Raw genomic sequence first — 25,566 nt, 5'->3', positions numbered from 1 at the left:
CCTAGTGATAAAGTTTACTTAACTGTCATTCAAAAAAATTCAGAAGTATTGAACTTTTAATCTGTTCCCAGGCATACATGTAAAAAGGTGTCCGATAAAAAGGGCATTGGATATAGCCGCTGGTAGAATATCAGCAAAATTGCCAATACTCTACTAGCTAATTCCCGATAGTAAAATATCTGTATTCTTTACCACTATTTTACTATGAACAAACCTAGCCCTATTCTCACTCACTCAGAACCCTCCCTCTGTAAATGCCAAACTCTAACTTCCATGGTGGGGCCTAACCTAAACTCCCGCGGTGGTGCCTAACCTTAAATACCCCCCCCCCCCCCCCCCCCACACACACACACACACACACATGCCTAACCCTAAACTTCCCTTCTGCCTAAACCTATCTGTCCATGGCTATTATTGCTAGGAAGGGTGCCTAAAGCACCAATGAAATTAGCAAGTCCCGGGGCATACAAACTCTGGCGCCCTTTCTAATAATAATAGCCACCACAGTTTTTAGTGTTAATTGTCGTGATTAGCAAGTATCCCAGTGCCCGCTATTGCTGCCATAGACTTTAATGTTAATTGCTGCAATACGCGGATGTGAAAGGTAAAAATGGTGCAAGAGGAGCCTGATAAAAAAAGCAGGCACTGGCTCCTTCCACTATGCAAAGTGCAGCTACAAATAGCCCTTTTTACTTGATTTGTTTCCCAGGTCTCACAGGTGTTTTCTCAGCTACACTGAACTTTTTTGACCTGTAGAGATGGCATGAACGGTTCGCCCAGTGGGTAGTTTGTGCGGATTTCAGCTGTCCACGGTGGGTAGCGAACACATAGCGCATTCGACCCGCCCCCCCATACCTCATCATTGGGCTAAACTTTGACCCTCAACATCACAGTCAGCAGACGCATGCACTCTCCCTCCTGGATCCCTGCCCCCCCCCCCCCCCCTTCCCCATAAAAACACAGCAGCATCAGCCATTTTCTCAGTCCGCTGCTGCTGCTGTAGTGAGAGGAAGGGAGAGACGTTGTTGGAACTTGGAGATAGGGAAATCTTTAGTTAAGCTCTTGTTAGCTTGCTCCTCGCTGAAATCTGTTGTTGAAAGCACCCCAAAAAAGCTATTTTGAGGGCTAATAGTCTTCTGATGTGTTTTTGTGTGTGACACTGACGCTGCATAGCTACAACCCTGTCTGTTGCCCTCGTAGCTGGCCCTTGCTGTACTGTGCCAGGCCCAGCACACAGTATTATCAGTGCACATCCTTCCACTGTATTTGTGTGATTTAACTTACTATACCATAGCTCTCTTTGTGGGTGACACTGCATAGATACAGCCCACAGTCTCAGCTGGCCCTTGCTGTACTGTGCCAGTCCCAGCACACTGTATTATACCAGTGCATATCTTTCCACTGTATTTGTGTGATTTAACTTACTATACCATAGCTCTCTTTGTGGGTGACACTGCATAGATACAGCCCACATTGAGACAGAGACAGGTAGCTAGGCTGTTCTTTATTGCTGAAAGCACCCCAAAATAAAAGCTCTTTTGAGGGCTCATATTGCTTTTTTTATGTGTATGAGACACTGCATACTGCCAGGCCACAGTTATTGCTGGCCCTTGCAGTTCTACTATGCTCTTCTATCTATTACAAGCCAGCACACTGTCTATCATCATAAGCTGTGCTTTGCTTCCAACTGTATCTGTTATTGATATCTGTGTGGGTTACACACTGCATACAGGCCACAGTCAGTTGCTGGCCCTTGTAGTTCTACTATACTCTTCTAACTATTGCAAGCAAGCCAGCACTCTGTGTATCATAAGCAGTGCTTAGATTGCAACTGTATTTGTGATTGAAAGTACTATAGGATATCTCTCTCTGTGTGTTAAAGTACACAGCCCTGCGACACACACACACACACACACACACACACACACACACACACACACACACACACACACACACACACACACACACACACACACACACACACACACAGCTGCTGTGTATTTGACACTGATTGTGTGTCTCTTTGTGATTACACACACTGCCTACCACTATTAAATATTGTAAGTAGTACTGCATACCCCCAATATGCAAAAATAGCAGGCAGAGGCAGGCCACCCCGCAGGCAGGGCCGGGCCGAGGCATAGGCTGGAGAGGCTCCAGCCTCAGGGCGCAGTGTAGGAGGGGACGCACAATTTATTCAGCTGTCATTCCTAATTGTGTATGAAGCAGAAAGAAATAAGAAAAGGGGATACACAGCAGTGACTGCAAGCCAGATAACTAGATATTAAGGTGTTGGGGAGGCTGTGGGCCCTGTGGCCCTCTTAGTCTAATAGCAATCAGTGTGTGACGGCTGGGGTGGGAGGGATGGAGGGGCGCACTTTGGTGTCTCAGCCTTGGGTGCTGGAGGACCTTGTCCCGGCTCTGCCCGCAGGTATTTTCGAGGTAATGCTGGCGTGATTTTGTGCGGCCCTTGACCAAAGTACAGTGTTCAAAAGGCACGTACCCTCAAGCCTCAAGATTCTGTGGATATGGTTGACTGGCTTAAACAGTGCACAACATCTTCTACAGCTTCCGCACAGAACCTCCTTGACACACCATCCTCTTCCTGCTCTGCTTTTGGTTCACAAAAATGTAACACTACCACTAGCAACACAGCTGCTCCACTTGGTGTGTTAGAGGAGTTATTCACACATAATGCATTTAGGGATACACTTGGGGTCATCCAGCCAACACGCCCTTCAACGCCTGCTTTTGCCACCACCTGAATGCCGACATTCCAAAGCTCCCCAGTGTGGCAATTTTTTTGTTTGTGTGCCTCTGATACCAGCAATGCCATCTGCAACCTCTGCCAAAAGAAAGAGTCGTGGAAAGCCTAAAACCCAACTAGGGACAACTGTTTTGCGAAGGCACCTGATCGCAAAACACAAACACCAATGGTATACACACATTAATAAAAGCAGCACACAAATATAATAATATTAGAAATAATTTTTTTTCAAATATATTTTTATTAGAATTTTAACAGGTAGGTCAGAAAACATTGCAGTAAACAACAGGTACATAATACAAGTATTGTCTGGATTATAACAGGGATTGCTATCATGCATGTCGAGAATGCAGCAGTGTAGAGGTTTTATGAAGTCTAACCAAACAATGCTAATAAAAAACACAGTGTTACCAGGGAGGGGGGTGGGAAGGGTGGGAAGACTGGGGGAGGGAGGGTCTAAACATAGACAAACATAAATGGGAGGTGGGGGAAGAGGGAAACTGTATGTCTCTTTGTGGGGTTCAAGCTGTGCCAGTAGCTGTGTTACTGTCAGAACTGTTGTTGAGGAGGAGGAAAACACGTGAGTGGGGGGGGGGAGGTAGGAGGAGCGATTGAGGGAACAGAGTCAGTTTTCAGGGTTGGGAGGAGAACCAGACGCTCCATGGGTCCAGAGCTGGGACAAGGTCCTTCAGCACCCAAGACTGAAACACCAAAGTGCGCCCCTCCATCCCTCCCACCCCAGCTGTCACACACTGATTGCTACTAGACTAAGAGGGCCACAGGGCCCACAACCTCCCCAACACATTAATATCTAGTTATCTGGCTTGCGGTCACTGCTATGTATCCTATTTTCTTATTTCTTTCTCCTTCAAACACAATTAGGAATGACAGCTGAATGAATTGTGTGCCCCCTCCTACACTGCGCCCTGAGGCTGGAGCCTCTCCAGCCTATGCCTCGGCCCGGCCCTGCATGGGTCCCATATTTTATCAAAAAGTGGAGTGGTTTCTCTAATAGTAGAGGTGAGTTTTTCCAGGATGTATGTTGACTGGACTCTATTTATTAGTTCCGACCTAGAAGGGGGTAATGATTTCCAGGACTTAGCTAAAAGGGCTTTGGTTGCGTTGCAGATTTGGCCAAGGAGCTTATTTTGGGCCTTGCTAAGCTGGAGGAGAGGTTTGTGAAAGAGGGCAGACCAGGGATCAGGTTGAATGTCTGAGTCAAGAACTTCTGAGGCAATTTGAAAACAAGAGCCCCAGAGTCCTGCGACGTAGGGGCAGTTCCACCAACAGTGCAGTTGATCAGCATTTGCTTGGCAGCCTCTGTAGCAGAGGGGAAAGGGTGTTAAACCCCATTTGGCCAATTGCAACGGGGTGCAGAACCAGTCATATAATATTTTATAGTTCCTTTCTTTAGTGATAGTGTGCTTAGAGGAGCCGGCCATCGCATTAAATATTACCTCCCAGTGATCTACCTCATCAGAAGCATTTAGTCTCTCTTGCCACTTCATCATTGCCGTTGAAGGGGAAGTATGTTTGGAATACCAAATTTCGTGATATATGGCAGAGATAAGACCTTGTGGTAAGGGTGTAGAGGAGAACATAGACTCAACTGGTGAGCGTGGTGATTTCAGGCCAGGTAAGTGGCGGGAACGGATAAAATGGCTGATCTGTAGGAATCTAAATGCTTCTGAATCTGGCAGAGCAACCTTTTCTTTAATTTGAGGCCAAGAAAGCAAGACGCCATCAGACACCAAATCACTGACCGTGTGAACCCCTCTGGACCTCCAGGCCAGGCCACAGACTCCAGGGGAGAAGTCGTCATTATAGAATAACGATTCCAAGGTAGATGGGGCGCCTCCTGGGGCCAAAACCTTATTCAACTTTTTTTTGATTAGTAGGGATTCAATAATTGGGACAAAAGTGAAGTTTGTGCCCAGACAGGGTCTAGGGGTCCAAAGGAGGGACTTAACTGGAAAAGGGGAGACGAGTTCCTGCTCCAAGTCAACCCATCTAACTGAGCCTCTGGGAGAGGACCACTGGAAGAGCTGAGATAGTCTTGCCGCCAGATAATAATGTAAAATATTGGGAGCACCAAGGCCCCCCTGGAGTCTGTGGTGCGTGTATTTGATGCGGGGTCTACGACCTTCCCATATAAAATTGGTTATTCTAGATTGCAGCACATCCACATCCCTCTTATTAATTCTGATGGGAAGAGCTCTGAATAGATAGAGGATTTTGGGAAGTAAAGTCATTTTGACTGCATAAATGCGCCCTTGTAGAGAGATGCGGTAGTGTTGCCAATCGTCGAGCAACCTGTGTAGTTTCTTGAACATAGGTGCATAGTTAAGCTTATAGAGGTCGCCCAGATCATGAGAGATCAGAACCCTGAGGTATTTTAGGCCATTAGGTCTAAACTTAAAGCCAAAGGAGTGCGAGAGAGAGGACTGTTCACTGGGCGAAAGCCCAAATGGAATTGCTTCCGATTTGGTGCTATTTATTTTGAAGCCTGAGTATGTACAAAACCGGTCAATCTCAGCGAACAGGCCTGGAACTGAAGTCAGGGGGTTGGATAAGGTAAAAATAGTATCATCCGCGAATAGGGCGGTTTTGAATTCCAGCCTGCCCACCGAGACCCCAGTAACGTCCAGAGAGCTCCTGACCCTGATAGCCAATGGCTCAATGCATAATGCAAACAGCAAAGGGGAGAGAGGGCACCCCTGCCTCGTCCCATTCTTAATTGAGAATGAAGATGAAGTGATGCCCATGTTGCAGACGTAAGCTGTAGGGTTAGTGTAAAGGCATCTGACACCGTTTAAGAATTCACCCCTTATACCAAATTTTTGAAGGACCAACCTCAAGTATCTCCAGTCCACCCTGTCGAACGCCTTCTCCGCGTCCAACGAAAGGAGCAGAGAAGGCGTCCAACAGAGCTTCATCCTGTCCACCAGACCAACAATTCTACGAATGTTGTCTGTTGTCTGCCTTCCCAGAACAAAGCCTGTCTGGTCCGGGTGGACAACACTTGGTAGCAAAGGGTTTAATCTATTCGCCAGAATCTTCGAGAGGATTTTAACGTCCACGTTAATAAGAGAGATTGGTCTGTAATTAGTTACCTCGGCCGGATCTCTGCCTGGTTTTGGGATGACTACTATGGATGCTCTAGACATGTCAGGGGGAAAGTCCTCCTCCCCCTTTAAGATTTTATTGTAGAAGGACGTCAGTTCTGGAGCTAATATTTTTATAAATGCTTTGTAGTATGAGGCGGTGTAGCCATCCGGGCCAGGGGCCTTGGAGGACTTAAGCTTTTTAATGACCGAGATAACCTCTTTAACTGTGATAGGTGCATTTAAGAGGGTGCCCATATTAGGAGCTATTCTGGGGATAGGGACACTATTGAGGTACTCCTGTATGTTTGCTATCGGGGTGTTAGTTTTATCTGTAGTAGTACCGTCATAGAGGCTGGCATAATATTTCTGAAATTCCTGTACTATGGAGAATGGGTCGTGGGTCAAAGTCCCAGAGCTAGTTCTAATAGGGTGGAGTCTGTTCAAGGTCAATCTACTACTCAACTTCCTAGCCAACATTGTGTCTGGTTTGTCACCCTTCTCATAGAATTTCTGAGAGGTCAGGTGCATGGCCCTATCAGCCTTCTGAAAAAGAAGGGATTTGAGCTCTGCTCGTAGTGCGTTAAGCTGTGAGTTTTTAGCGTGCAGAAGTTCCATGCGCCTGATCTCCCCTTTCAATTCCGAGATTCTGGCCATAGCCATTTTATGTTTAGTTGAGGAAATTTTAATCAGCTCACCTCTAATGGTGGCTTTGTGGGCAGCCCAGCGTATACCCTGGGAGGTATCCCCCTCACGGTTGAGTATAAAAAAAGATGTGATTTCAGAGGCAACTTTTAGTTTAATTTCCTGATCTACTAGGAGAGATTCGTTTATGCGCCAAGTGCTTTTGGGTCTAGGGGTTGAAGAGGAAAATTGTACTGCTACGGAGGCCTGGTCTGACCAGGAGATCTCAGAGTGATCAGCTTTGGACACCTCAGCTAAGAGGGTAGCATCCATAAATATAAAATCAATACGTGAATATGTGTTGTGTGGGTTAGAGTAAAAGGTGTGCCCTCTCTCCCCAGGGTGAAGCGCTCTCCAGACGTCCCAGGTGCCAGTTTCAAGTAGTAGTTTGAGGAGACATTTGGGGGTACCCTAGAGCGACCGTTCCCACCATCTAAGGAGGCATTGAAATCGCCAGCCATTATAAGTTTGCCAGACCTATTGGTTAAGATTTTAGAAGTTAAGGTGGAGAGAAAGGGACGTAGACCCTCGGAGGGGGCATAAACCGATACCAAGGTAAGCATCAGACCATTTGATTCCCCCACCAATATAAGATAGCGACCATTAGGATCCCGTATGCACTTGTGTACAGTAAAATTAAGTCTCTTGTGGAGAATCACGGCCACACCGCATCGCTTCTGAGGGGCAGAGGCATAATAAGCATGGGGGTAGTGTTTATGCCAGTATTTAGGTTCTTTATTATGAACATAGTGTGTCTCTTGTAAGAAGACAATATCTGCTTTAGCACTTTTGTAGTACTGACATGCTAGACGCCTCTTCTGGGGGGCGTTGAGGCCTCTAACATTATGGGTGATAGCTGTTAGAGGGGCAGTCATTTCCTGAATGGAAGAGTGAGGAGGTCCTAGTGCCGTAGTGGGTGGGGACCTGTTATCCATTACATGTGGCGTGGCCATGATCCTCCAGAGAAGCTCAAAGCAAAAGAACACAAATAAACATTTCCCCCAAATCCCCCAAAAATATAAATAGTCGGTCCTACATATTTAAAAACTACGGCGATCCGACAAAAAAAAAAAGAAAATAGAGGAGAAGGTGAAAATAAAAGCAAATACAGCGCAGCTAGCTGAGATAACGACAGGCTGGCGCAAGAGAGAGCCTCCATTAGTTATACAGACAGTAAGTTGAATGTTTTTAGACATAACAAAGAAATAAGAGCAACTGTAAACAAAGCGTAAGGCTAAGTAGAGGGACACTTATCCAAGTGGCCCGAGTGAGCATCACGGGACTGCAGTCTAAAGCTGCAGATCAGTTCGGGGCTGTAGCACCGGCAAAGGTGCTAAGGCAGAGGTGCAGAGGCTCCGAACGTAAGCCACCCTGTGAAGGCTCAAAATGGCGGCATGAGGCATCCAGGTCAGTGCAAAGACACAGTCAGAGTTCCAATGAGAAAGAAAAAAGTTATGCATCGGAGCCCTGAGAAGCGGGGCTTGCTGGGCTGCCTAGGGGGACATCAGGTTGATCAAGGACCTTTGGGGGCCTCCCTGAGACTTTAGCCCATGAAGACTTCGGAGGGGAGAGTCTCCTTGCTGCGCCTGCGGCGCGAGGCCTTTTATCATGAGCGAGGCCTAGTCTCTGTAAAACTTCAGGAATATGATCAGGGTCAGAGATGGAGATTTGTCTGCCATTGTGAGGTATGATAAGCTTGAAGGGGAAGCCCCATCTGTACTTTATCCCCTGCTTGATCAGTATGGTAGTAAGGCTTCATCTCCCAGCGTTTATTCAGCGTGATAGGGGATAGATCCGGAAAGATCGAGATCTTGCACTCCTGAAAATCAACATGTGGGAGGTTGTGGGCGGCCACAATGATGGCCTCTTTGGTGCTGAAGTAGTGGAGCCTGGTAACAATGTCCCGAGGGGGGCTCCCATCTTTAGGCAGAGGCTTCAGGGCCCTGTGGGCTCGATCCATCCTCAGCTCTGAGTCAGGGATGTCTGGGATAAGATGGCGGAAAAGCGCCAGCAGAAAGTCCTGGACTTCTAAGACAGTCTCCGGGACGCCCCGGATTCTTAAGTTGCTTCTTCTGTCCCTATTCTCCTGGTCCTCACGGGCTTCAAACAAAGTGGCTATATCAGAGCGTATCTCCTGGATGTCTGTGTCCGTCTGTTGGCAATAGGCCCTGACCCCCTCCAGACCCTCCTCGATTTTGTGGACCCGCTCACCAAGGGCTGATATCTCATCGCTAATCTCTTTGACAGTGTCAGTCTTGGAAGCGTTGATAAGTCTTTCTAGGTTTAAGTATAGAGACTGCAAGTCGGCTTTGGTAACTCGGTCAGGATCTGCTTGCTTACCGGCCTGTGAGCTGTTCTCGCCGGAGGTCCGGGCGCCATCTTGAGAAGGAGGCCCTTTCTGCTTGTTGGAGAATAATTCAGGGATTCCTGGGTCTGTGACCGCCTGTTTTTTCTTCGGACCCATGCCGGTAAGTTCCGAGAGGCTGGGGGATGAGAACCGCCGTGGAGGAGGGAGAGGAAGGGGGTCCGGGAGTGCTAATTGCGGCTAAGTCTGTCGGAGCTACTCAGCCACGCGTCTGCCCTGCACGGAGGATAGGCGCCGCGATTAGAAATAATTTTTGATAAATTTTTGATGAATTTGACAAACATGCTTTAAGAAAAACAAAAGAAAATAATAGTTTGTACAGTGAGCCAGTCTGCTTGCTGCCATCCTAAAGTTGTATAATTAACTTCCCACTGCATCTAAGCCTCTGGTACACGTGACAACATGACACTACGCTAGTCCGTTTACTTAAGCATAACGCACTAACTTAATTAATTCGTTTTTTGTAAAGGACATTGACATTTAAAAGAAAAAAAATACTTTTTATTTAATAAATAACAACGCCTAATCTGGTCCATTCAGTTGAGGGTGCATGCAGCACCGGCAGAGCTAAGGGCCTTACAGAGCTGTTACCGTCCAATATGGCATGGCTGCATGGTCGCATAACTATTTACCATGGTGGAGCTCGAGGGCCTCTGTTATCACTGAATTGTGTTTGCATTATTGTATAGCTCTGTGTCTGTGATACTCCACAGACACAACACTGTCACTGAGGGGCTGAGGGGAGGAGGAGACCTTTAGTGATCTCAGTGAGGAAGAGGAGCTGGCTATCTCAGCAGCCATTCTTGTTCAAATGGGTATTTCGTGCTGTCCTGCCTGTTGAGGGAGGGACCCGTATAAAAATGGTTAAAGAGAACCTGAACTGAAAATTAAAAATCAAAATAACCATACACAGGTCATACTTACCTCCTGTGTATTCTACTTCTCAATCTCTTCCTCCCCTACTGGGTCCTATAAGTCCACTGTGATCAATGGAATTATCCGTCCTCCATTTTGAAAATGGCCATTACCCCATAACAGCTTCCTGGTCAGCACACTGTTAAACTGTAATATCACCTACTAGAGCCATAGGGAAACATGGACATTACCTTGCACATTCAGTTGTAACTGACAGCAGCTGATATATAACTGACAGCAACTGGTATATTTCAGTTCTGACAAAATATTGTCAGAACTGGAAAGGATCACTGTAAGAAGAAAATGGTGAACTTCTGAGAGGAACTGTTGGCGAGGTAAATATGTAATAAACATTTGCAGCTACATAGTTACATAGTTACATAGTTACATAGTTACATCATGTGTTTATTTTCAATAATTTTACTCAGTTCAGATTCCCTTTAAAGGAGAACGGCCTGTACTGGGTGGCAATGCAGGACCGTCATTGTAAGCACAGAGTGGTGGAACTGTTAGTGGAGGTCTCACCACTTTTAAACCCTTAGCTCCTCTTGATGTTTGTATGCCCCTCTTAGTAAGCATACTGTAAAGCCCAAGCCCGGTTGTGTGGGATACTCCAACTCAACACATTAACTGTTGCTTGGTTTATTTTGTATTGCCATACTGATTCTTCAGATACCATGATGGAGTTTCAGGTAGCCTGCATTTCATTGCTTGTAAGCCTCCACTGCGTGGCTCTGCACTGCAGTGTAATTGGTGGCACCACCACCACCACGAATTGCAGGCAGACCTGCTGTCAGCCTGCTACCCACTGAACACCAATGGAAACTGGCAGCAAGCCTCCACTGCATGACTCTGCATTGGATTTGGGTGACACCACCCCCACCACTGCGTGACTCTGCAATGGAGTTGGGTGACACCACCCCCACCACCAATGGCAGGCAGGCCTGCTGCTACCAGCCTGACACCTGCTGACTTTACATTTTTTGAAAATTATCATTGAAATTATAGTAGCAAAAAAATTTCTGTACCGTGTTAGCCAAACAAATTATATAGGTAGAAAAAACAACGTTTTGTAAAAAATAATACCTTTTAATGGCTAACTGATAGAGTTAAATTATGCAAGCTTTCTGAGGTCTAGTCACCTTCTTCAGGCATATTTCCAGATGTTAGCTGAAGTAAAACACTGATGCAGGTAAATAGTAACCACGAAGATGACAGTTGTGCTGGTTACTGTTTATCCGTTAGGTGTCAGGTGATCAGCAGGCTGGAGCCAGTGAGTATGGTATGGTTGCACTAACTCACTGGCTCCAGCCTGCTGATCGCCTGACACCTAACAGATAAACAGTAACCAGCACAACTGTCATCTTTGTGTTTACTATTTACCTGCATCAGTGTTTTACTTCAGCTTACATCTGAAAATATGCCTGAAGAAGGGGACTAGATCCCAGAAAGCTTGCATTATTTAACTATCAGTTAGCCATTAAAAAGGTATTATTTTTTACAAAACTTTTTTTTTTTTTAACAAGGAAACTATAGAAATATTACCTTATTGTATTTTTTATAAATACATTTGTTTTTTTTTAATTTGTTATAAATAACAAATCTATACATAAATAACTTTCAAAATAATTTTTTATCAATAACTTTTACAAATAGGCCCAAGAAAAAAAAATAAATTTCACATGTACACTGAGCCAGTCTGCCTCAGTTGAGCACGCATGCAGCACCCACACACCTAAGGGCCTTACAGACCTGTTAGCGCACAATCCCGGTAAAAGTGGCATTTTGTCTGTCAATGTGAAGTGGGCATACATACATACATACATACATTACCACTCTGGACTTTTTAAAGTAGCCCTTTTCCTCAAGTGAGGGAATGTACTTTGATTTCTGCCCTTTAGGGATTATAACCCTACTGTGCATCAAAAATGTAATTTTCCAAGGGACTTTTGACATGTATCCCACTCTGCCATGCCCCCCTCCAGATGTTGAACCCCTTGAAACAATGTTTCAATCACTTTTGTGGCTAGAAACAGGCTTTGCAGGTTTTAAAATTTGCCTGCCAACTTAAGTCTATGGCGGTTTGTCCGGTTCACGCAAACTCGAACTTTTGCAAAAGTTCAAATCCACGGTCCGCGAACCCAAAATCTTAGGCTCGAGCCATCTCTATTAACCTGTAAGTAGCTATCAGTGAGGGTTGTGACTACACAGAAACTGTCACTTATAATTCCACATTCTCACCCATTCCTGCAAGTAAAAAAGAAATAAAGGACCCTGTGAGAGAATGCGAAAAAGATGCCGTGTGTGCTACTGAGGAGGCGGCTGATTCCGCGTCCAATGCGGTGGTTTGCACACGGAAGCATCTGTCTGGTAGCAGGGCAGAATGCGGAAAAGCCGCCGCATGCAACAACACTAAGGCGGCTGGTTCCGCATCCAGCGCGGCGGTTTGCACGTGGCAGCGTGTGTCTGGTGTGGCTGAGTCTGTTAGTGCACACAGGCTTAGGAATACGCGCGCGCACTGAGAGGCAGAATTCTTATACTGGGCAGAGAGAGTCAGCTGATCACGCCGATCAGCTGGCTCCAGAGCAGGATACTATTGGTTGATCAATTAGGGGTGGTGCTGGAGAGCACTACTCCATATATACTTGCTGCTGGCCAGTTGCAAGTTGTCTGCCGTTGCGAACACTACGTGGAAGCACTCAGACCTTAGTCAGATCCAACAGTGTGTTTGAACCAGGTGGACCTGGGAATTCACACTGTGTCAGATTACTTGTATTGTTATTCTGTTTATGCTTAGGCTAGTTCCAGGGTGTAGAGACCACGGACCTCACACCCAGACTAGGGAACTGTATTATCATTTGTGTTATACTCCAGACTAGTTCCAGGGTGCTGAGACCACGGACCTCGCACCCAAGACTAGGGAACTTGTACGATCATTCTGTTATACTTAAGACTAGTTCCAGGGTGTAGAGACCAAGACCTCACACCAAGACTAGGCATTGTTTGATATCTGTTATGACTTATTGCTTTCCTGACTACTCCTCTGTCCTCTGATTCAGTACCTCACATATCTGATACTCCGTTGCCAAACCCTGCTTGCCCTGGATACCGAATCAGTCTTCTGTCTTTGTACTTTATCTGTCCGTGTGTTACCGACCAGGCGTGCCCGACCTCGAGAGCTATCTCTCCTCTTAAGAGATAGTCTCCAGATCAGATAGTGACATCCATCTTCAGGTGTCACTCACTTTCTGCTCCTTCCTATCTCCAGCCTGACTCCACCCCTTGGAGAGTCTCAGGCTGCTGGAAAGTTCCTGTGTCCTCAAGAGCAGTATTCCTTTACTGCCTATCATCACCTGCTCAGCAGGTGCATTACTCAAAGTACTACTGTTACACCAAACACTCATATACCTTTAGGTGTCCAGAGGTTAGCGATATATCTGTATTATCAGTGATTCTGCAGATCATCATTCAATAATCAGGTATATATCTGCATTCTTGGTGATACTGCAGATCACCAATAATCAGATTCTCTCTGCGTGCTGACACTAATCGTTACAGACCCAAGCTGGATCTATGTAGGGCTGTACCTATGCACAGTGTAATGCTGATTGGGGATTTACTCTACAACCCTGTATTGTACCAGGCAGGGTATTAAGCAGAAAAGCCAAGACCAGAGGGTCAAAGCAAAATCCAGATATGTACGAATGATCCTGGACTCCACCTGGATTTTGTAAAGCACAATCTTAGACATCACAGCAACAAAAGTTTGACCTTTTTCAAGTTGTTTTTGTTGCTGTGATGTCCGATTTAACATTGATTAAACAAAGGGAGTTTTCTAAGAAATAAACACTTTGGATTATACATTTTGTCAGCACACAACATTTTTATAAGACATATTCTGGCTGGCAAACCCCTAGATGTTTTCTATAAAAAATGCATTTGTCATGTTTTACATTGCAGTGACTCACCTTTGCTAGGACGTAGGAACAATCACCATGAAAATTGTAGGTTCTTTTATCAAACGTGGTAACGCGAGAACCTCCCTCCAGGGCACAAAGCCCAGGACAGTGCTTCCGGACACAGCTCCACAACCCATCTTTGCAAGTGCTTTGACACAAAAAGAAGACAAACTGTTATAGGAGTGTTAAACAATGCTATCGCAGAAAAATAATAATGTAAGGCCCCAAACCAGTAGCTCATGCAGCCTTGAACTATTATTTATACAGCAGTGGGATGCGAAGGTTTGGGCAACCTTGTTAATCGTCATGATTTTCCTGTATAAGTTGCTAGTTGTTACGCTAAAAATGCCAGTTTAATATATCATATAGGAGACACACACATTGATATTTGAGAAGTGAAATGAAGTTTATTGGATTTACAGAAAGTGCGCAATAATTGTTTAAACAACATTAGGCAGTGTAACGATTGTGGAATTCTCTCCGTGATCAGCGCACAAGACGTGCGCTGACACTGCTGAAATCCTCCACAAGCGTGTAATTTGAGGGAACCCAGCAAAAGGTGCAACGCACCTGTAGAGGGAAATTCCTGTCGGCAGGTGGAGGTGTGGAGTGCAGAGGAACCGCTCCTCTGCCCTGCCACAGATGCAAGACAGTAATTGCACGAAGGGAAGAAACGCAGGGCAAGATACCCCTGAGGGAGAGAGAGCAAAGCGACAGAGGGTATGTGTGTGCACCAATCTAGTCGCCAACTCGCGACAGTGCACACACAACCATGAAGAACAGGAGAGAAGGCAATCGCCAGCGACACAAGACTGAATAAGCACAGATGAGGAATGTATGTATGTCCACCAATCTAGCCGCCACCCTGCGACAGCAGACATACAACAAAGGAAACCAAGTGAGAACGCAATCGCAAGAGAAGCGATTGCGAAAGAGAATGAGCACAGGGAAAGATTGTATGTGTGTGCACCAAACTAGTCGCCAACCCGCGACGGTGCATACACAACAGCAGGTATAAAGTAGAAACGCAATCGCGAGAGAGGCGATTGCCAGAGGTGACACAAGGCTACAGCAAGGCAGAGCACAAGAGTAGCAAAGGCACAGCAAATCATACAATGAGAAGATAAGGAAAATAACAAACGCTAGCTAAACGCAAACACCGCACTAATTCGCAACAGTGCACGCGTTTATGCGCGGTCTCCGCGTGATAAGCACAACAGAGACAAGCACACCTAACTAACCACCGACAGACAAACATGAAACAGAGGACGCGGGTGCTTGCTTAACGGTTACCTCTTTGAGCCTCCAGCAAGCGTTCGTAGCAGACAAGACAGATACACGAAAACAGGAACAAGTGAGAGATAGGATCCACAGCACTAGCGCAAGAGGCTAGTGCGATCCAGGAAGACAGATCAGAAGGGGCTACCAGTAACAACCACTGTTCCGGTTAGCACCCAGGCACACAGAACGATTTCCTGTTGACCACCGCTGGGACAGGACAATCACAACAGACAAACAAAACAGATATGCAATCCTAACTGGGAAACTGCCTAGTGCAGTTTCAGGAGTTACTCTAAGCTAATCTTCAACAATGAGAAAGGCTGACACTCCACCGAGTGTTTCACAGGAACTAACCCTTATGACCAGCCAAGGACTCTGGGAAACATAGCTCTGTATACTGCCAGTCATCAAAGGAGGCAGGTAGGGGATTTGCATAACGAGTGTATGCAAATTCCTCAGCAGCAGAACAGACCAGAAACTTGTAATGGAAAGACAGGTCTCTCTTGCAGAGACCTGCAGCCCACAGACTAGAGGAATGGTCAAACAGCTGTCTGCCAGTGCATCCAGCTGAGCGGATCATTACAGTACCCCCCCCCCCTCTAGGGTCAGATTCCAGACGAGCCTCTAAACTGATATTTACAAAAGACTCTAACTGAAGACTCATGAAGGTCGGGGCAGCCCGACAAGGCCCAATTCCAGAGTCAGTCCAGCCGAACCGACCTCATCGGAAGCAAACACCACCGAAACATGCCCATCAGTACTACCAGTCTCAGTATAACACCCATCAGGACTGTGAACGCCAGAGAAGAAGCCATCGACACCCTCCAGACAATACCCACCACCTTCCAGGGAGCGTCCGAAAATACCAAACCTGCCACAATACCTATTCGAAGTGTCCCTTACAACACAAAAGCCACTGTTGATCTTATCCAGGGTACCAAGCAAAATTTCTCCCGGAATCTCCCAGAACCTTTTGAAGCTCCACAGAGATCCCAAGAGGGCAGAACAATCACCAGGCTCACATGGAGAACTATCAAGCCCTCCTATGGAACCAATGACTATTTTGGATTCAGAATTACGAGGACACCCATCAACATCAGGACTTTCAGGGACCACTTCTGGGCATGCAAGCAGGCAGGCCATATCAGAGCATGTCTCCACCAAGGAAGCATCTGAGCATGCTGGTAACCGAGGCACACTTGGGCTTTCTGGGTCACAGAGCACATTGGGGTACACCAGCACAGGAGAAACCTCAGAACATGTCGGGGAACTGCCAACCTCAGAGTCCGACACGACAAGACCAACACCAGTACCGGGCAGAAACTCATCATGAGTTGAGCAGTGGCTGGATAGTGTAATGGTTAAGGGCTCTGCCTCTGACACAGGAGACCTGGGTTCAAATCTCGGCTCTGCCTGTTCAGTAAGCCAGCACCTATTTCAGTAAGGAGTTTCTTGGGCAAGTCTCCTTAACACTGCTACTGCCTACTGAGTGCGCTCTAGTGGCTGCCTCGCAAGCGCTTTGAGTCCGACAGGAGAAAGGCGCTATACAAATACTGCCATTATTATGAGTGGAGGTCACAGGTACTGGTCTTTCAAAAGAAGACTCGGACTTAAATTCAGAATTTTCTGTGACTGTAATATCATCATTGACTACATATGAGTGAAGCTCCACCAGAGCTGCAAAGGTAGTCAGCACAACAGCAATGCCTACTGAAGTGGGCAACACCTCAGAAGGACTTGGGGGGCAGGAGACCTCTCCTACAAGTTCTGCACCCTTTGGGAGGAACTCGGAGGTCTCCAGGACATCAGACAAGACCTCAGGAATATCATTTTCCAAGTTTTCTAAGAAGGATTCTGAACTATCCATGTTACAGGGCAAAACTGGACCTTTATTTTGTGGACAGGGCAGATGTCCCAGGGAAGGTTCCACCATAAACTGAGACTGAATTTCATCATCATGAGCGGAACGTACAGGAATATTTACTGGAACACACACTGACTCCCTAACTTTAATCTCGCTGCACCCAGAATTCTGCGTAGCAGTCAAACTAGCTTGCAACTCCAAAACTGCAGAAAAACAGGTGAGTATAGTAGCAATACCTAGACAGGACTTTAGGGACACTGCAGGAGACTCTAAACAAGGCCATATTAACTCATCCAGAGTACAGGGTGCAGAATCAGGATTTTCCTCAGAGCAAGAAAGGGACTCACAAATGTCAGTGCGAGTGGAGATCATGTTTTCATTCATGGTACAGGGCAGATTCAGAGAAAGGTTCTCTGGGCAAAGCAAAGAAGCTTCAGCATCAGATTCGCAAAACCAAAGCGCTGTCTCACTCTTAGATTCGGCTAACAATGTCAAATCCGAGGAGTCAGAACGCAAAACTTGCGAATCAAAAATCGCTTTAGGTTGTGAAACTGACGCTTCCATAGCGCAAACCTCCGCGATCTGCGGGGAAGACTGTAAGGCGTTCAGGACAGAAACACTGGAGCAACTGTCACCAGGCAACGGGCCCTTACAGGTGTGAACAGGGTGAGAAATAGCGACAACATCAGGAAAAACTTTATTAGACATATTAATTTTACTTTTGATGCTGCATAATTTAGGAATTTTCGCCATAGCAGGATCACAGATGGAAGATCTTAAAGATCTGTCTCTAAATGACAAGGGGTCCCACACATCCTTGAGAAAACTGGCACATTCATGCTGATCACAATCTGCAGGAACATCAGAGAAACAGGCATCAGATCACACAGATTCAAACTGCACGCAGTCAGGAGAGAATCCTCCAGGATTCGCACAGGAATCAACCACAGTGGCACACCCACTCATTTCAAATCGCACAATGTCACGACTCACATGCTTTACCCCAGAAAGGCAGGAACAATCATCCGACAACAATACCTCTTTATTGGAATCAATTGATTGGTGTGTGTGCAACTCATCCAAAATCGTCTGCCATACATAAATCACCAGATCCACATCACCCTCGTCACATTCATCGGAATCAATCAAAAGGTACATAGAATCGAGACAATCATTCAAAACATCTTCGCTTTTTGCGATGTAAAAATCGCAAAAGGCTTTCCAATCAAAATCAAATTCCTCCATCAAGGCCCCAATGTCCCATGAGGCAAATGGAGGTTCAAACAGGCCAGTATCCAGATAATCTCCATATGGGTGGAGTTCAGGAACAAGAACAGATTTTTTAACTGCTTTAATATAGTGTGCGATCCTACCTGTAATAGGATCCACATAAGCTTTGGATTGGGGCAAAAAACCCGGAGACTGAGCAACATCATAGTAAACATCATTATCATGCTGAATGGTTTTGCACATTTCAGACTTGACAGAAATTACCTCTTTATCTGTGGTTGCTAGGGGCAACAAATCTTTTGGCTGACAAGCCAAATCAGCAGATTGGCCTGCAAGCACCAACTCATTAACATAGGGTAATGACACAGAAATGTTTCATAACCTAATCTGATCAGCGTCATGCACTGCAGGAAAAAAACTCATAGAAATAACCTGGCAGGGGAATTCTAAGCTTACGAGAAAATACATGACTCAGAAATCTGCGAGGGTTATGTCTCAGATTTTCGTGTCTGGCATACTCATCCACCCACACAAACAGATCTCCTTGGAAACAATTGTAAGCAATCTGACCACTCCAAGTGGAAATATTGGTGGCCTGAAATTCAGGATTTGCCAAGAATCTGGAACATTTTGATATAAACTCATCTCTGGTTTCAGAGTCCAGTATCTTAAAGCTCTTAAAGACACAGGACCCATATTTGACCAAATCGTACAAATCGGAAATTCCCTCTACACTGGGAATTTCGATTTGGCTGGTCATACTGTAACGATTGTGGAACTCTCTCCGTGATCAGCGCACAAGACGTGCGCTGACACTGCGGAAATCTTCCACAAATGTGTAATTTGAGGGAACCCAGCAAAAGGTGCAACGCACCTGTAGAGGGAAATTCCTGTCGGCAGGTGGAGGTGTGGAGTGCAGAGGAACCGCTCCTCTGCCCTGCCACAGATGCAAGACAGGAATTGCATGAAGGGAAGAAACGCAGGGCAAGATACCCCTGAAGGAGAGAGAGCAAAGCGACAGAGGGTATGTGTGTGCACCACTCTAGTCGCCAACCCGCGACAGTGCACACACAACCATGAAGAACAGGAGAGAAGGCAATCGCCAGAGATGGCGATTGCTAACTGTGACACAAGACGGAATAAGCACAGATGAGGAATGTATGTATGTCCACCAATCTAGCCGCCACCCTGCGACGGCGGACATACAACAAAAGAAACCAAGTGAGAACGCAATCGCAAGAGAAGCGATTGCGAAAGAGAATGAGCACAGGGACAGATTGTATATGTGTGCACCAAACTAGTTGCCAACCCACGACGGTGCATACACAACAGCAGTAGAAACGCAATCGCGAGAGAGGCGATTGCCAGAGGTGACACAAGGCTACAGCAAGGCAGAGCACGAGATTAGCAAAGGCACAGCGAATAATTCAATGAGAAGATAAGGAAAATAACAAACGCTAGCTAAACGCAAACACCGCACTCATTCGCAACAGTGCACGCGTTTATGCGCGGTCTCCGTGTGATAAGCACAACAGAGACAAGCACGCCTAACTAACCACCGACAGACAAACATGAAACAGAGGACGCGAGCGCTTGCTTAACGGTTACCTCACCGAGCCTCCAGCAAGCATTCGTAGCAGACAAGACAGATACACGAAAACAGGAACAAGTGAGAGATAGGATCCACAGCACTAGCGCAGGAGGCTAGTGCGATCCAGGAAGACAGATCAGAAGGGGCTACCAGTAACAACCACTGTTCCGGTTAGCACCCAGACACACAGAACGATTTCCTGTCGACCACCGCTGGGACAGGACAATCACAACAGACAAACAAAACAGATATGCAACCCTAACTGCACTAGGGAAACTGCCTAGTGCAGTTTCAGAAGTTACTCTAAGCTAATCTTCAACAATGAGCAAGGCTGACACTCCACCGAGTGTTTCACAGGAACTAACCCTTATGACCAGCCAAGGACTCTGGGAAACATAGCTCTTTATACTGCCAGTCATCAAAGGAGGCAGGTAGGGGATTTGCATAACGAGTGTATGCAAATTCCTCAGCAGCAGAACAGACCAGAAACTTGTAATGGAAAGACAGGTCTCTCTTGCAGAGACCTGCAGCCCACAGACTAGAGGAATGGTCAAACAGCTGTCTGCCAGTGCATCCAGCTGAGCGGATCATTACAGGCAGGTGCAAATATTTGGTCACCACAAAAAAGAAATGAAATCAATATTAAGTAGATTCTCCTTTTACAGAAATTACAGCCTCTAAATGCTTCCTGTAGGTTCCAATGAGAGTCTGGATTCTGGTTGAAGGTATTTTGGACCATTCCTCTTTACAAAACATCTTTAGTTCATTCAGGTTTGATGGCTTCCGAGCATGAACAGCTCTCTTTAACTCACACCACAGATTTTCAATTATATTCAGGTCTGGGGACTGAGATGGCTATTCCAGAATGTTGTACTTGTTCCTCTGCATGAATGCCTTAGTGGATTTTGAACAGTGTTTAGGGTTGTCGTCTTGTTGAAAGATCCAACCCCAGTGCAGCTTCAGCTTTATCACTGATTCCTGGACATGGATCTCCAGAATATGCTGATACTGAGTGGAATCCATGTGTCCCTCAACTTTGACAAGATTCCCAGTCCCTGCACTGGCCACACAGCCCCACAGCATGATGGAACCACCATCATATTTTACTGTAGGTAGCAGGTGTTTTTCTTGGAATGCTGTGTTCTTTTTCCTAGATGCACAACGCCCCTTGTTATGCCCACATAATTTTAGTCTCATCAGTCCACAGCACCTTATTCCAAAATAAGTGGGCTTGTCCAAATGTGCTTTAGAAAATCGATTTTAAAAATTGAAAGGAAAAACATTTTGGTAAAACGACATTTTGCTGTGGTACACTTTAAAGGGAACCAAAAGTGACAATAAGTTCCCCAGTTTAATTCACCTTGTTCCTCACTGTCTTTCTGCTCTTTTCCCTTCAGCTGCTGTGCCTGTCCGAAAGCTGCAGGCACAGCCTTAGGCCACGCATGCCTTGATCATGCTTTGGAGGCCGGGAGTATTCTGCACTAGCGCAGTTTGAAAAAAACTGTAACTGTGCCGATCGCCGATCAAATTTTGGAGAGGCACAGAGATTAAAGAAAGGAGAGCAGAATGATGGTGAGGGACCAGGACGACTACATGGGGCTGGAAAAAGCCCCAGGTAAGTTAGTGTCACTTTAGGTTACCTTCAAAGCGTATCACAGTAAATATATACTCGCCATATATATGTAATGAACAGCGAGATGCCGCCGCGCGGTCTAGTGACAGGGCGGCTATCTCCACGTTCAGACCGGCGGTTTCCGCGCAACAACACATGTCTGGCTTGTCTGCACCTTCTAGTGCACACAGATGGAGAGCTACACGTGCGCGCGCCAGGCGATAGGACATTTATACCAGCAGAAGGGGAATCAGCTGATCAGGCCAATCAGCTGATCCCAGCTGGACTCTGGATTGGCTGAGTGGCTCGGGCGGAGCTGCACAGCACTGCAAGTATATATAGATCTTGCTTGTCAGTTGCTGGTTGTCTGCCATTGCGAATACTTACGTGAGCACTCAGACCTCACTCAGATCATACAGTGTGTCACACTTAGCCAGATTACTCTGTCATTATTCTGTGTTATACTTTAGACCAGTTCCAGGGTGTTGAGACCAAGGACCTCACACCCAAGCTTAGGATTACTGTGTCATTGCTGTGTTATACTTTAGACCAGTTCCAGGGTGTTGAGACCAAGGACCTCACACCCAAGCTTAGGATTACTGTGTCATTGCTGTGTTATACTTTAGACCAGTTCCAGGGTGTTGAGACCAAGGACCTCACACCCAAGCTTAGGATTACTGTGTCATTGCTGTGTTATACTTTAGACCAGTTCCAGGGTGTTGAGACCAAGGACCTCACACCCAAGCTTAGGATTACTGTGTCATTGCTGTGTTATACTTTAGACCAGTTCCAGGGTGTTGAGACCAAGGACCTCACACCCAAGCTTAGTATTACTGTGTCATTGCTGTGTTATACTTTAGACCAGTTCCAGGGTGTTGAGACCAAGGACCTCACACCCAAGCATAGGATACTGTGTTATTTATCAGACTAGTTCCTGGGTGTCGAGACCAAGGACCTCACACCTCAGACTAGGATTGTACTTGTCAATATCTGTTATGACCTCTGGCCTTCCTGACCTCTCCCTTGCTTTCTGATTCGGTACCTCTGCCTATCTGTCTACCAGTTGCCAAACCTTGCCTGTACCCGGTTACCAAATCAGTCTTCTGTCTCTGTACCTCATATGCTCGTGTGTTGCCGACCTGGCCTGTCTGACCCTTCTGGCTGTCACTCATTCCTCGAGTTATCAGTCTATCTGTATTATCTTTGACACTAAACCACCAGGTGTCTGTTAGCTGCAAGGACCTCCTGTTCCCTAGAGAGTCCTCCTTGCAGTGCAGTCTGATTCCTATAGCATCAGGGAGTCTTTTAGCTGCAGTACAGTCTGATTTCTCAACCATCAGGGAATCCTTGTCTGCAGTACAGTCTGATTCCTATACTATCAGGGAATGCCTGGCTGCTTCACTATCTCCTCCTCTTAAAGAGATAGTCTCTGCACAGCCAGGAGGCCACCTGCTCCTCAGGTGTCCACTGGCTGCAGTAGTGTCTGTATCTCCCGCCCCACACTTACACTTTATTAGGTGTCCAGAGGTTAGACATACTTGTATTATTGGTGATTCTGCAGATCATCAATAATCAGGTATACATCTGTATTGTTGGTGATACTGCAGATCAGCAATAATCAGATTCTCTCTGTGTGCTGACACCAATCGTTACAATATATATACATATGGCTTGTTCCCACTATTCCTCTTAACATATGGCGCAATTTTGGTGATGATAGCATGTATGGGGGCTTTGCTATATTAACCACTAATGTTGTGTGCAAAATTACGCTCAATTACATGAATATTACAATTAGTGACAAGGGGTTAAAGAGGTGTAGGGACCCCCTGTTTTCATTAATTGTATGAAATGTGTATTCATAATTTGGAATGCATTACAGTGTACCACAGCAAAATGTAATTTTACTGAGTTTAAAAAATATTTTTACTGTACTATTTATAAAGTTTTGTTCTTTCATGGAGCTCCCTGCTGCCAATCTAGCAATCACAAGGGTTTATGTCCTGTACCCTATAGGTAAACACAGGGGGTTTTCTGCATACTTCTCTTGGGGTAAGACAGCATGTTAAAAACTAATCTCAAAAGGACACAAACATACATTTTACTAACTTCACTCATACTAGCAATGCAGTGTTGATGCTAACAAACAGACTGTAACCATCATGAAACAGGGCTAATAAAGAAAGAGCACTGGATTTAACTCTGGCCTCCAAGTTCATAACTACTGGCATGTTTGTGTGAAACGACCCTGATCTTGGTGTCTTGCCTTGTCTTGCTATGTTTTATAAAAAAAAATGTAGCCAGGCTCAAACCTGGTGCTTACTCTCTAAGTCCTGTTTAACAAATGTCATACTTAGTATCAACACAATTGCTAGTATGCATATGAGTGGATTGTATGTTTGTGTCAGTGATGGATTCAGATAAAATGGGGCCTTAGTCAAGGTAGTAGATTTGGCCCATCATCATGGTCCTTTTGGCAATCTGAGGTAGAAGACGGGACAGATAAAGTGGGAATTGGCCCCCTCGAAACCCACTAGGCCCCAGGGACCTACCTAGCTTGCTTGTGGGTGATCCTGCTATGGTTTGTGCTCCTAGTCTTTAAAGGTGAAAATAAACTAATAAAATAAACAATTGTATCTATCTTCCTTCTCCTAAAAATGTCCTTTTAAGATTAGAGATGGCCCGAACGGTTCGCCGGCGCTCCTACAGTCTGCTTACATTTGTATACAATCTCAGCCCCTTAAGAGAAAGTGTCATTAGGGCCTTGCTGTAACATAGATTGTAGTGTAACTATTTCAACTAATGTACCCTTCTTAAACTTGAAGATTGTATACAAATGTAAGCAGAGTGGCACAGTGGAAGTGTACTGGGCCCATAGCCCAGAGGTTGATGGATTGAACCCATCCTCTGCTAGGCATGATTTAATTTTTGCACCTCGCTTTATCGCATGGGCAAAGGGGTTTCCATAGCCCTGTAAGAGAAAGTGTAATAAGGGCCCTGCCGTAACATAGATATTACGGTAGCTAAGACTACTCCTGGGTCTTTCTTGTAATTAAGGGATGAGTGAACTGTGACACCACACTTAGCAAACAGAGAAGCTTCCCCATATTGGAGCATAGGATTTGGTAAAGTCTAAAGCTGGCCACTAACGGTCCAATTTCTAGCGAAAAATCGTTCGAGCGATCAGAAATTCTGATCGGACGAAAAATCGTTCACTACACCATCAACTAACCAATCATTGCTTCCTATCTATCACGACCACCAAGAAAATCCAAATTTTCGTTCGACGAAAATTCATTTAGGCGACATTTTTTTCACTCGTTCATAATCGATTGTGTCCACCAATGGAGATTATTTACAACCAATCCGATCAGAATTTCTGATCGCTCGAACGATTTTTCGCTAGAAATTGGACCGTTAGTGGCCAGCTTTAAGCCAATGTGTTGTAAGACACAAGTAAGCTTTAGGTTAGCAGGAATGGTTGCATGGCAACCTAGCTTTTCATCCTTCCCAGGCCAGCTAGGCTGGCTTCAGCCTGTAGTGTTGGTGGTATAGTGGTGAGCAGAGCCGGATTAAGACCATGCAGGGCCCCAAGCAGAATAATACATTTAGCCCCCCCCCCCCCCCCCACACACACACACACACACTGTTGAAAGGATGTCTCCCCAGCATAAAGCATCTCACAGTAATGAGTGCACCGCTCACTTTTTTGTAAATATTCTATTTCATCTTTTCATGGAACAGACAGCACTGAAGATATGACACTGTGATACTCTGTAGAGCAGTCAGTGTACAGCTTTTCTAACAGTGTAAGGTTATTTGCTGTGCAATAACATCAACACAGCCATTAACCACTTAAGGACCAGGGGAATTCTGGCTGATCTGTGCTGCGTGGGCTCTCCAGCCCACAGCACAGATCAGCAGGCATGCAGGGCGATCAGACTCCTCCCCCCCCCTTTTTTTCCCCACTAGGGGGGATATCCTGCTGGGGGGGTCTGATCGCTGCCGCTCACATGTGCCTAGCGGGGGGGGGGGGGGGGCTCCTCAAAGCCCCCCTCCGCAGCGTTTTCCGCCCTCCCTGGTTTCCCTCCCCTCCTTTCCCTGGGCGACGCAGGAACTGACAGGCTTCAGCCTATCATATGCCAGCGATCCCCGGCCAATCAGAGGCCTGGGATCGCCGATCTCCTTTACGGT

At 46.0% G+C, this 25,566-nt stretch overlaps 1 protein-coding gene across 1 annotated transcript in view; it reads right to left on the bottom strand.

The window, feature by feature from the left end:
* Positions 1 to 25,566, bottom strand: part of LOC137537857 (mucin-2-like) — a 350,759-nt gene that overhangs the window by 288,789 nt on the left and 36,404 nt on the right. Inside the window, exon 4 of the mRNA XM_068259807.1 lies at positions 13,804 to 13,942. Within this exon, the coding sequence (XP_068115908.1) occupies positions 13,804 to 13,942 (139 nt within the window). The remainder of the gene's footprint in view (positions 1 to 13,803; positions 13,943 to 25,566) is intronic.

Source organism: Hyperolius riggenbachi, chromosome 11 (genome assembly GCF_040937935.1).
Source record: "Hyperolius riggenbachi isolate aHypRig1 chromosome 11, aHypRig1.pri, whole genome shotgun sequence".
NCBI classification, from domain to species: domain Eukaryota; kingdom Metazoa; phylum Chordata; class Amphibia; order Anura; family Hyperoliidae; genus Hyperolius; species Hyperolius riggenbachi.
This window is presented reverse-complemented; position numbering and strand designations above follow the sequence as displayed.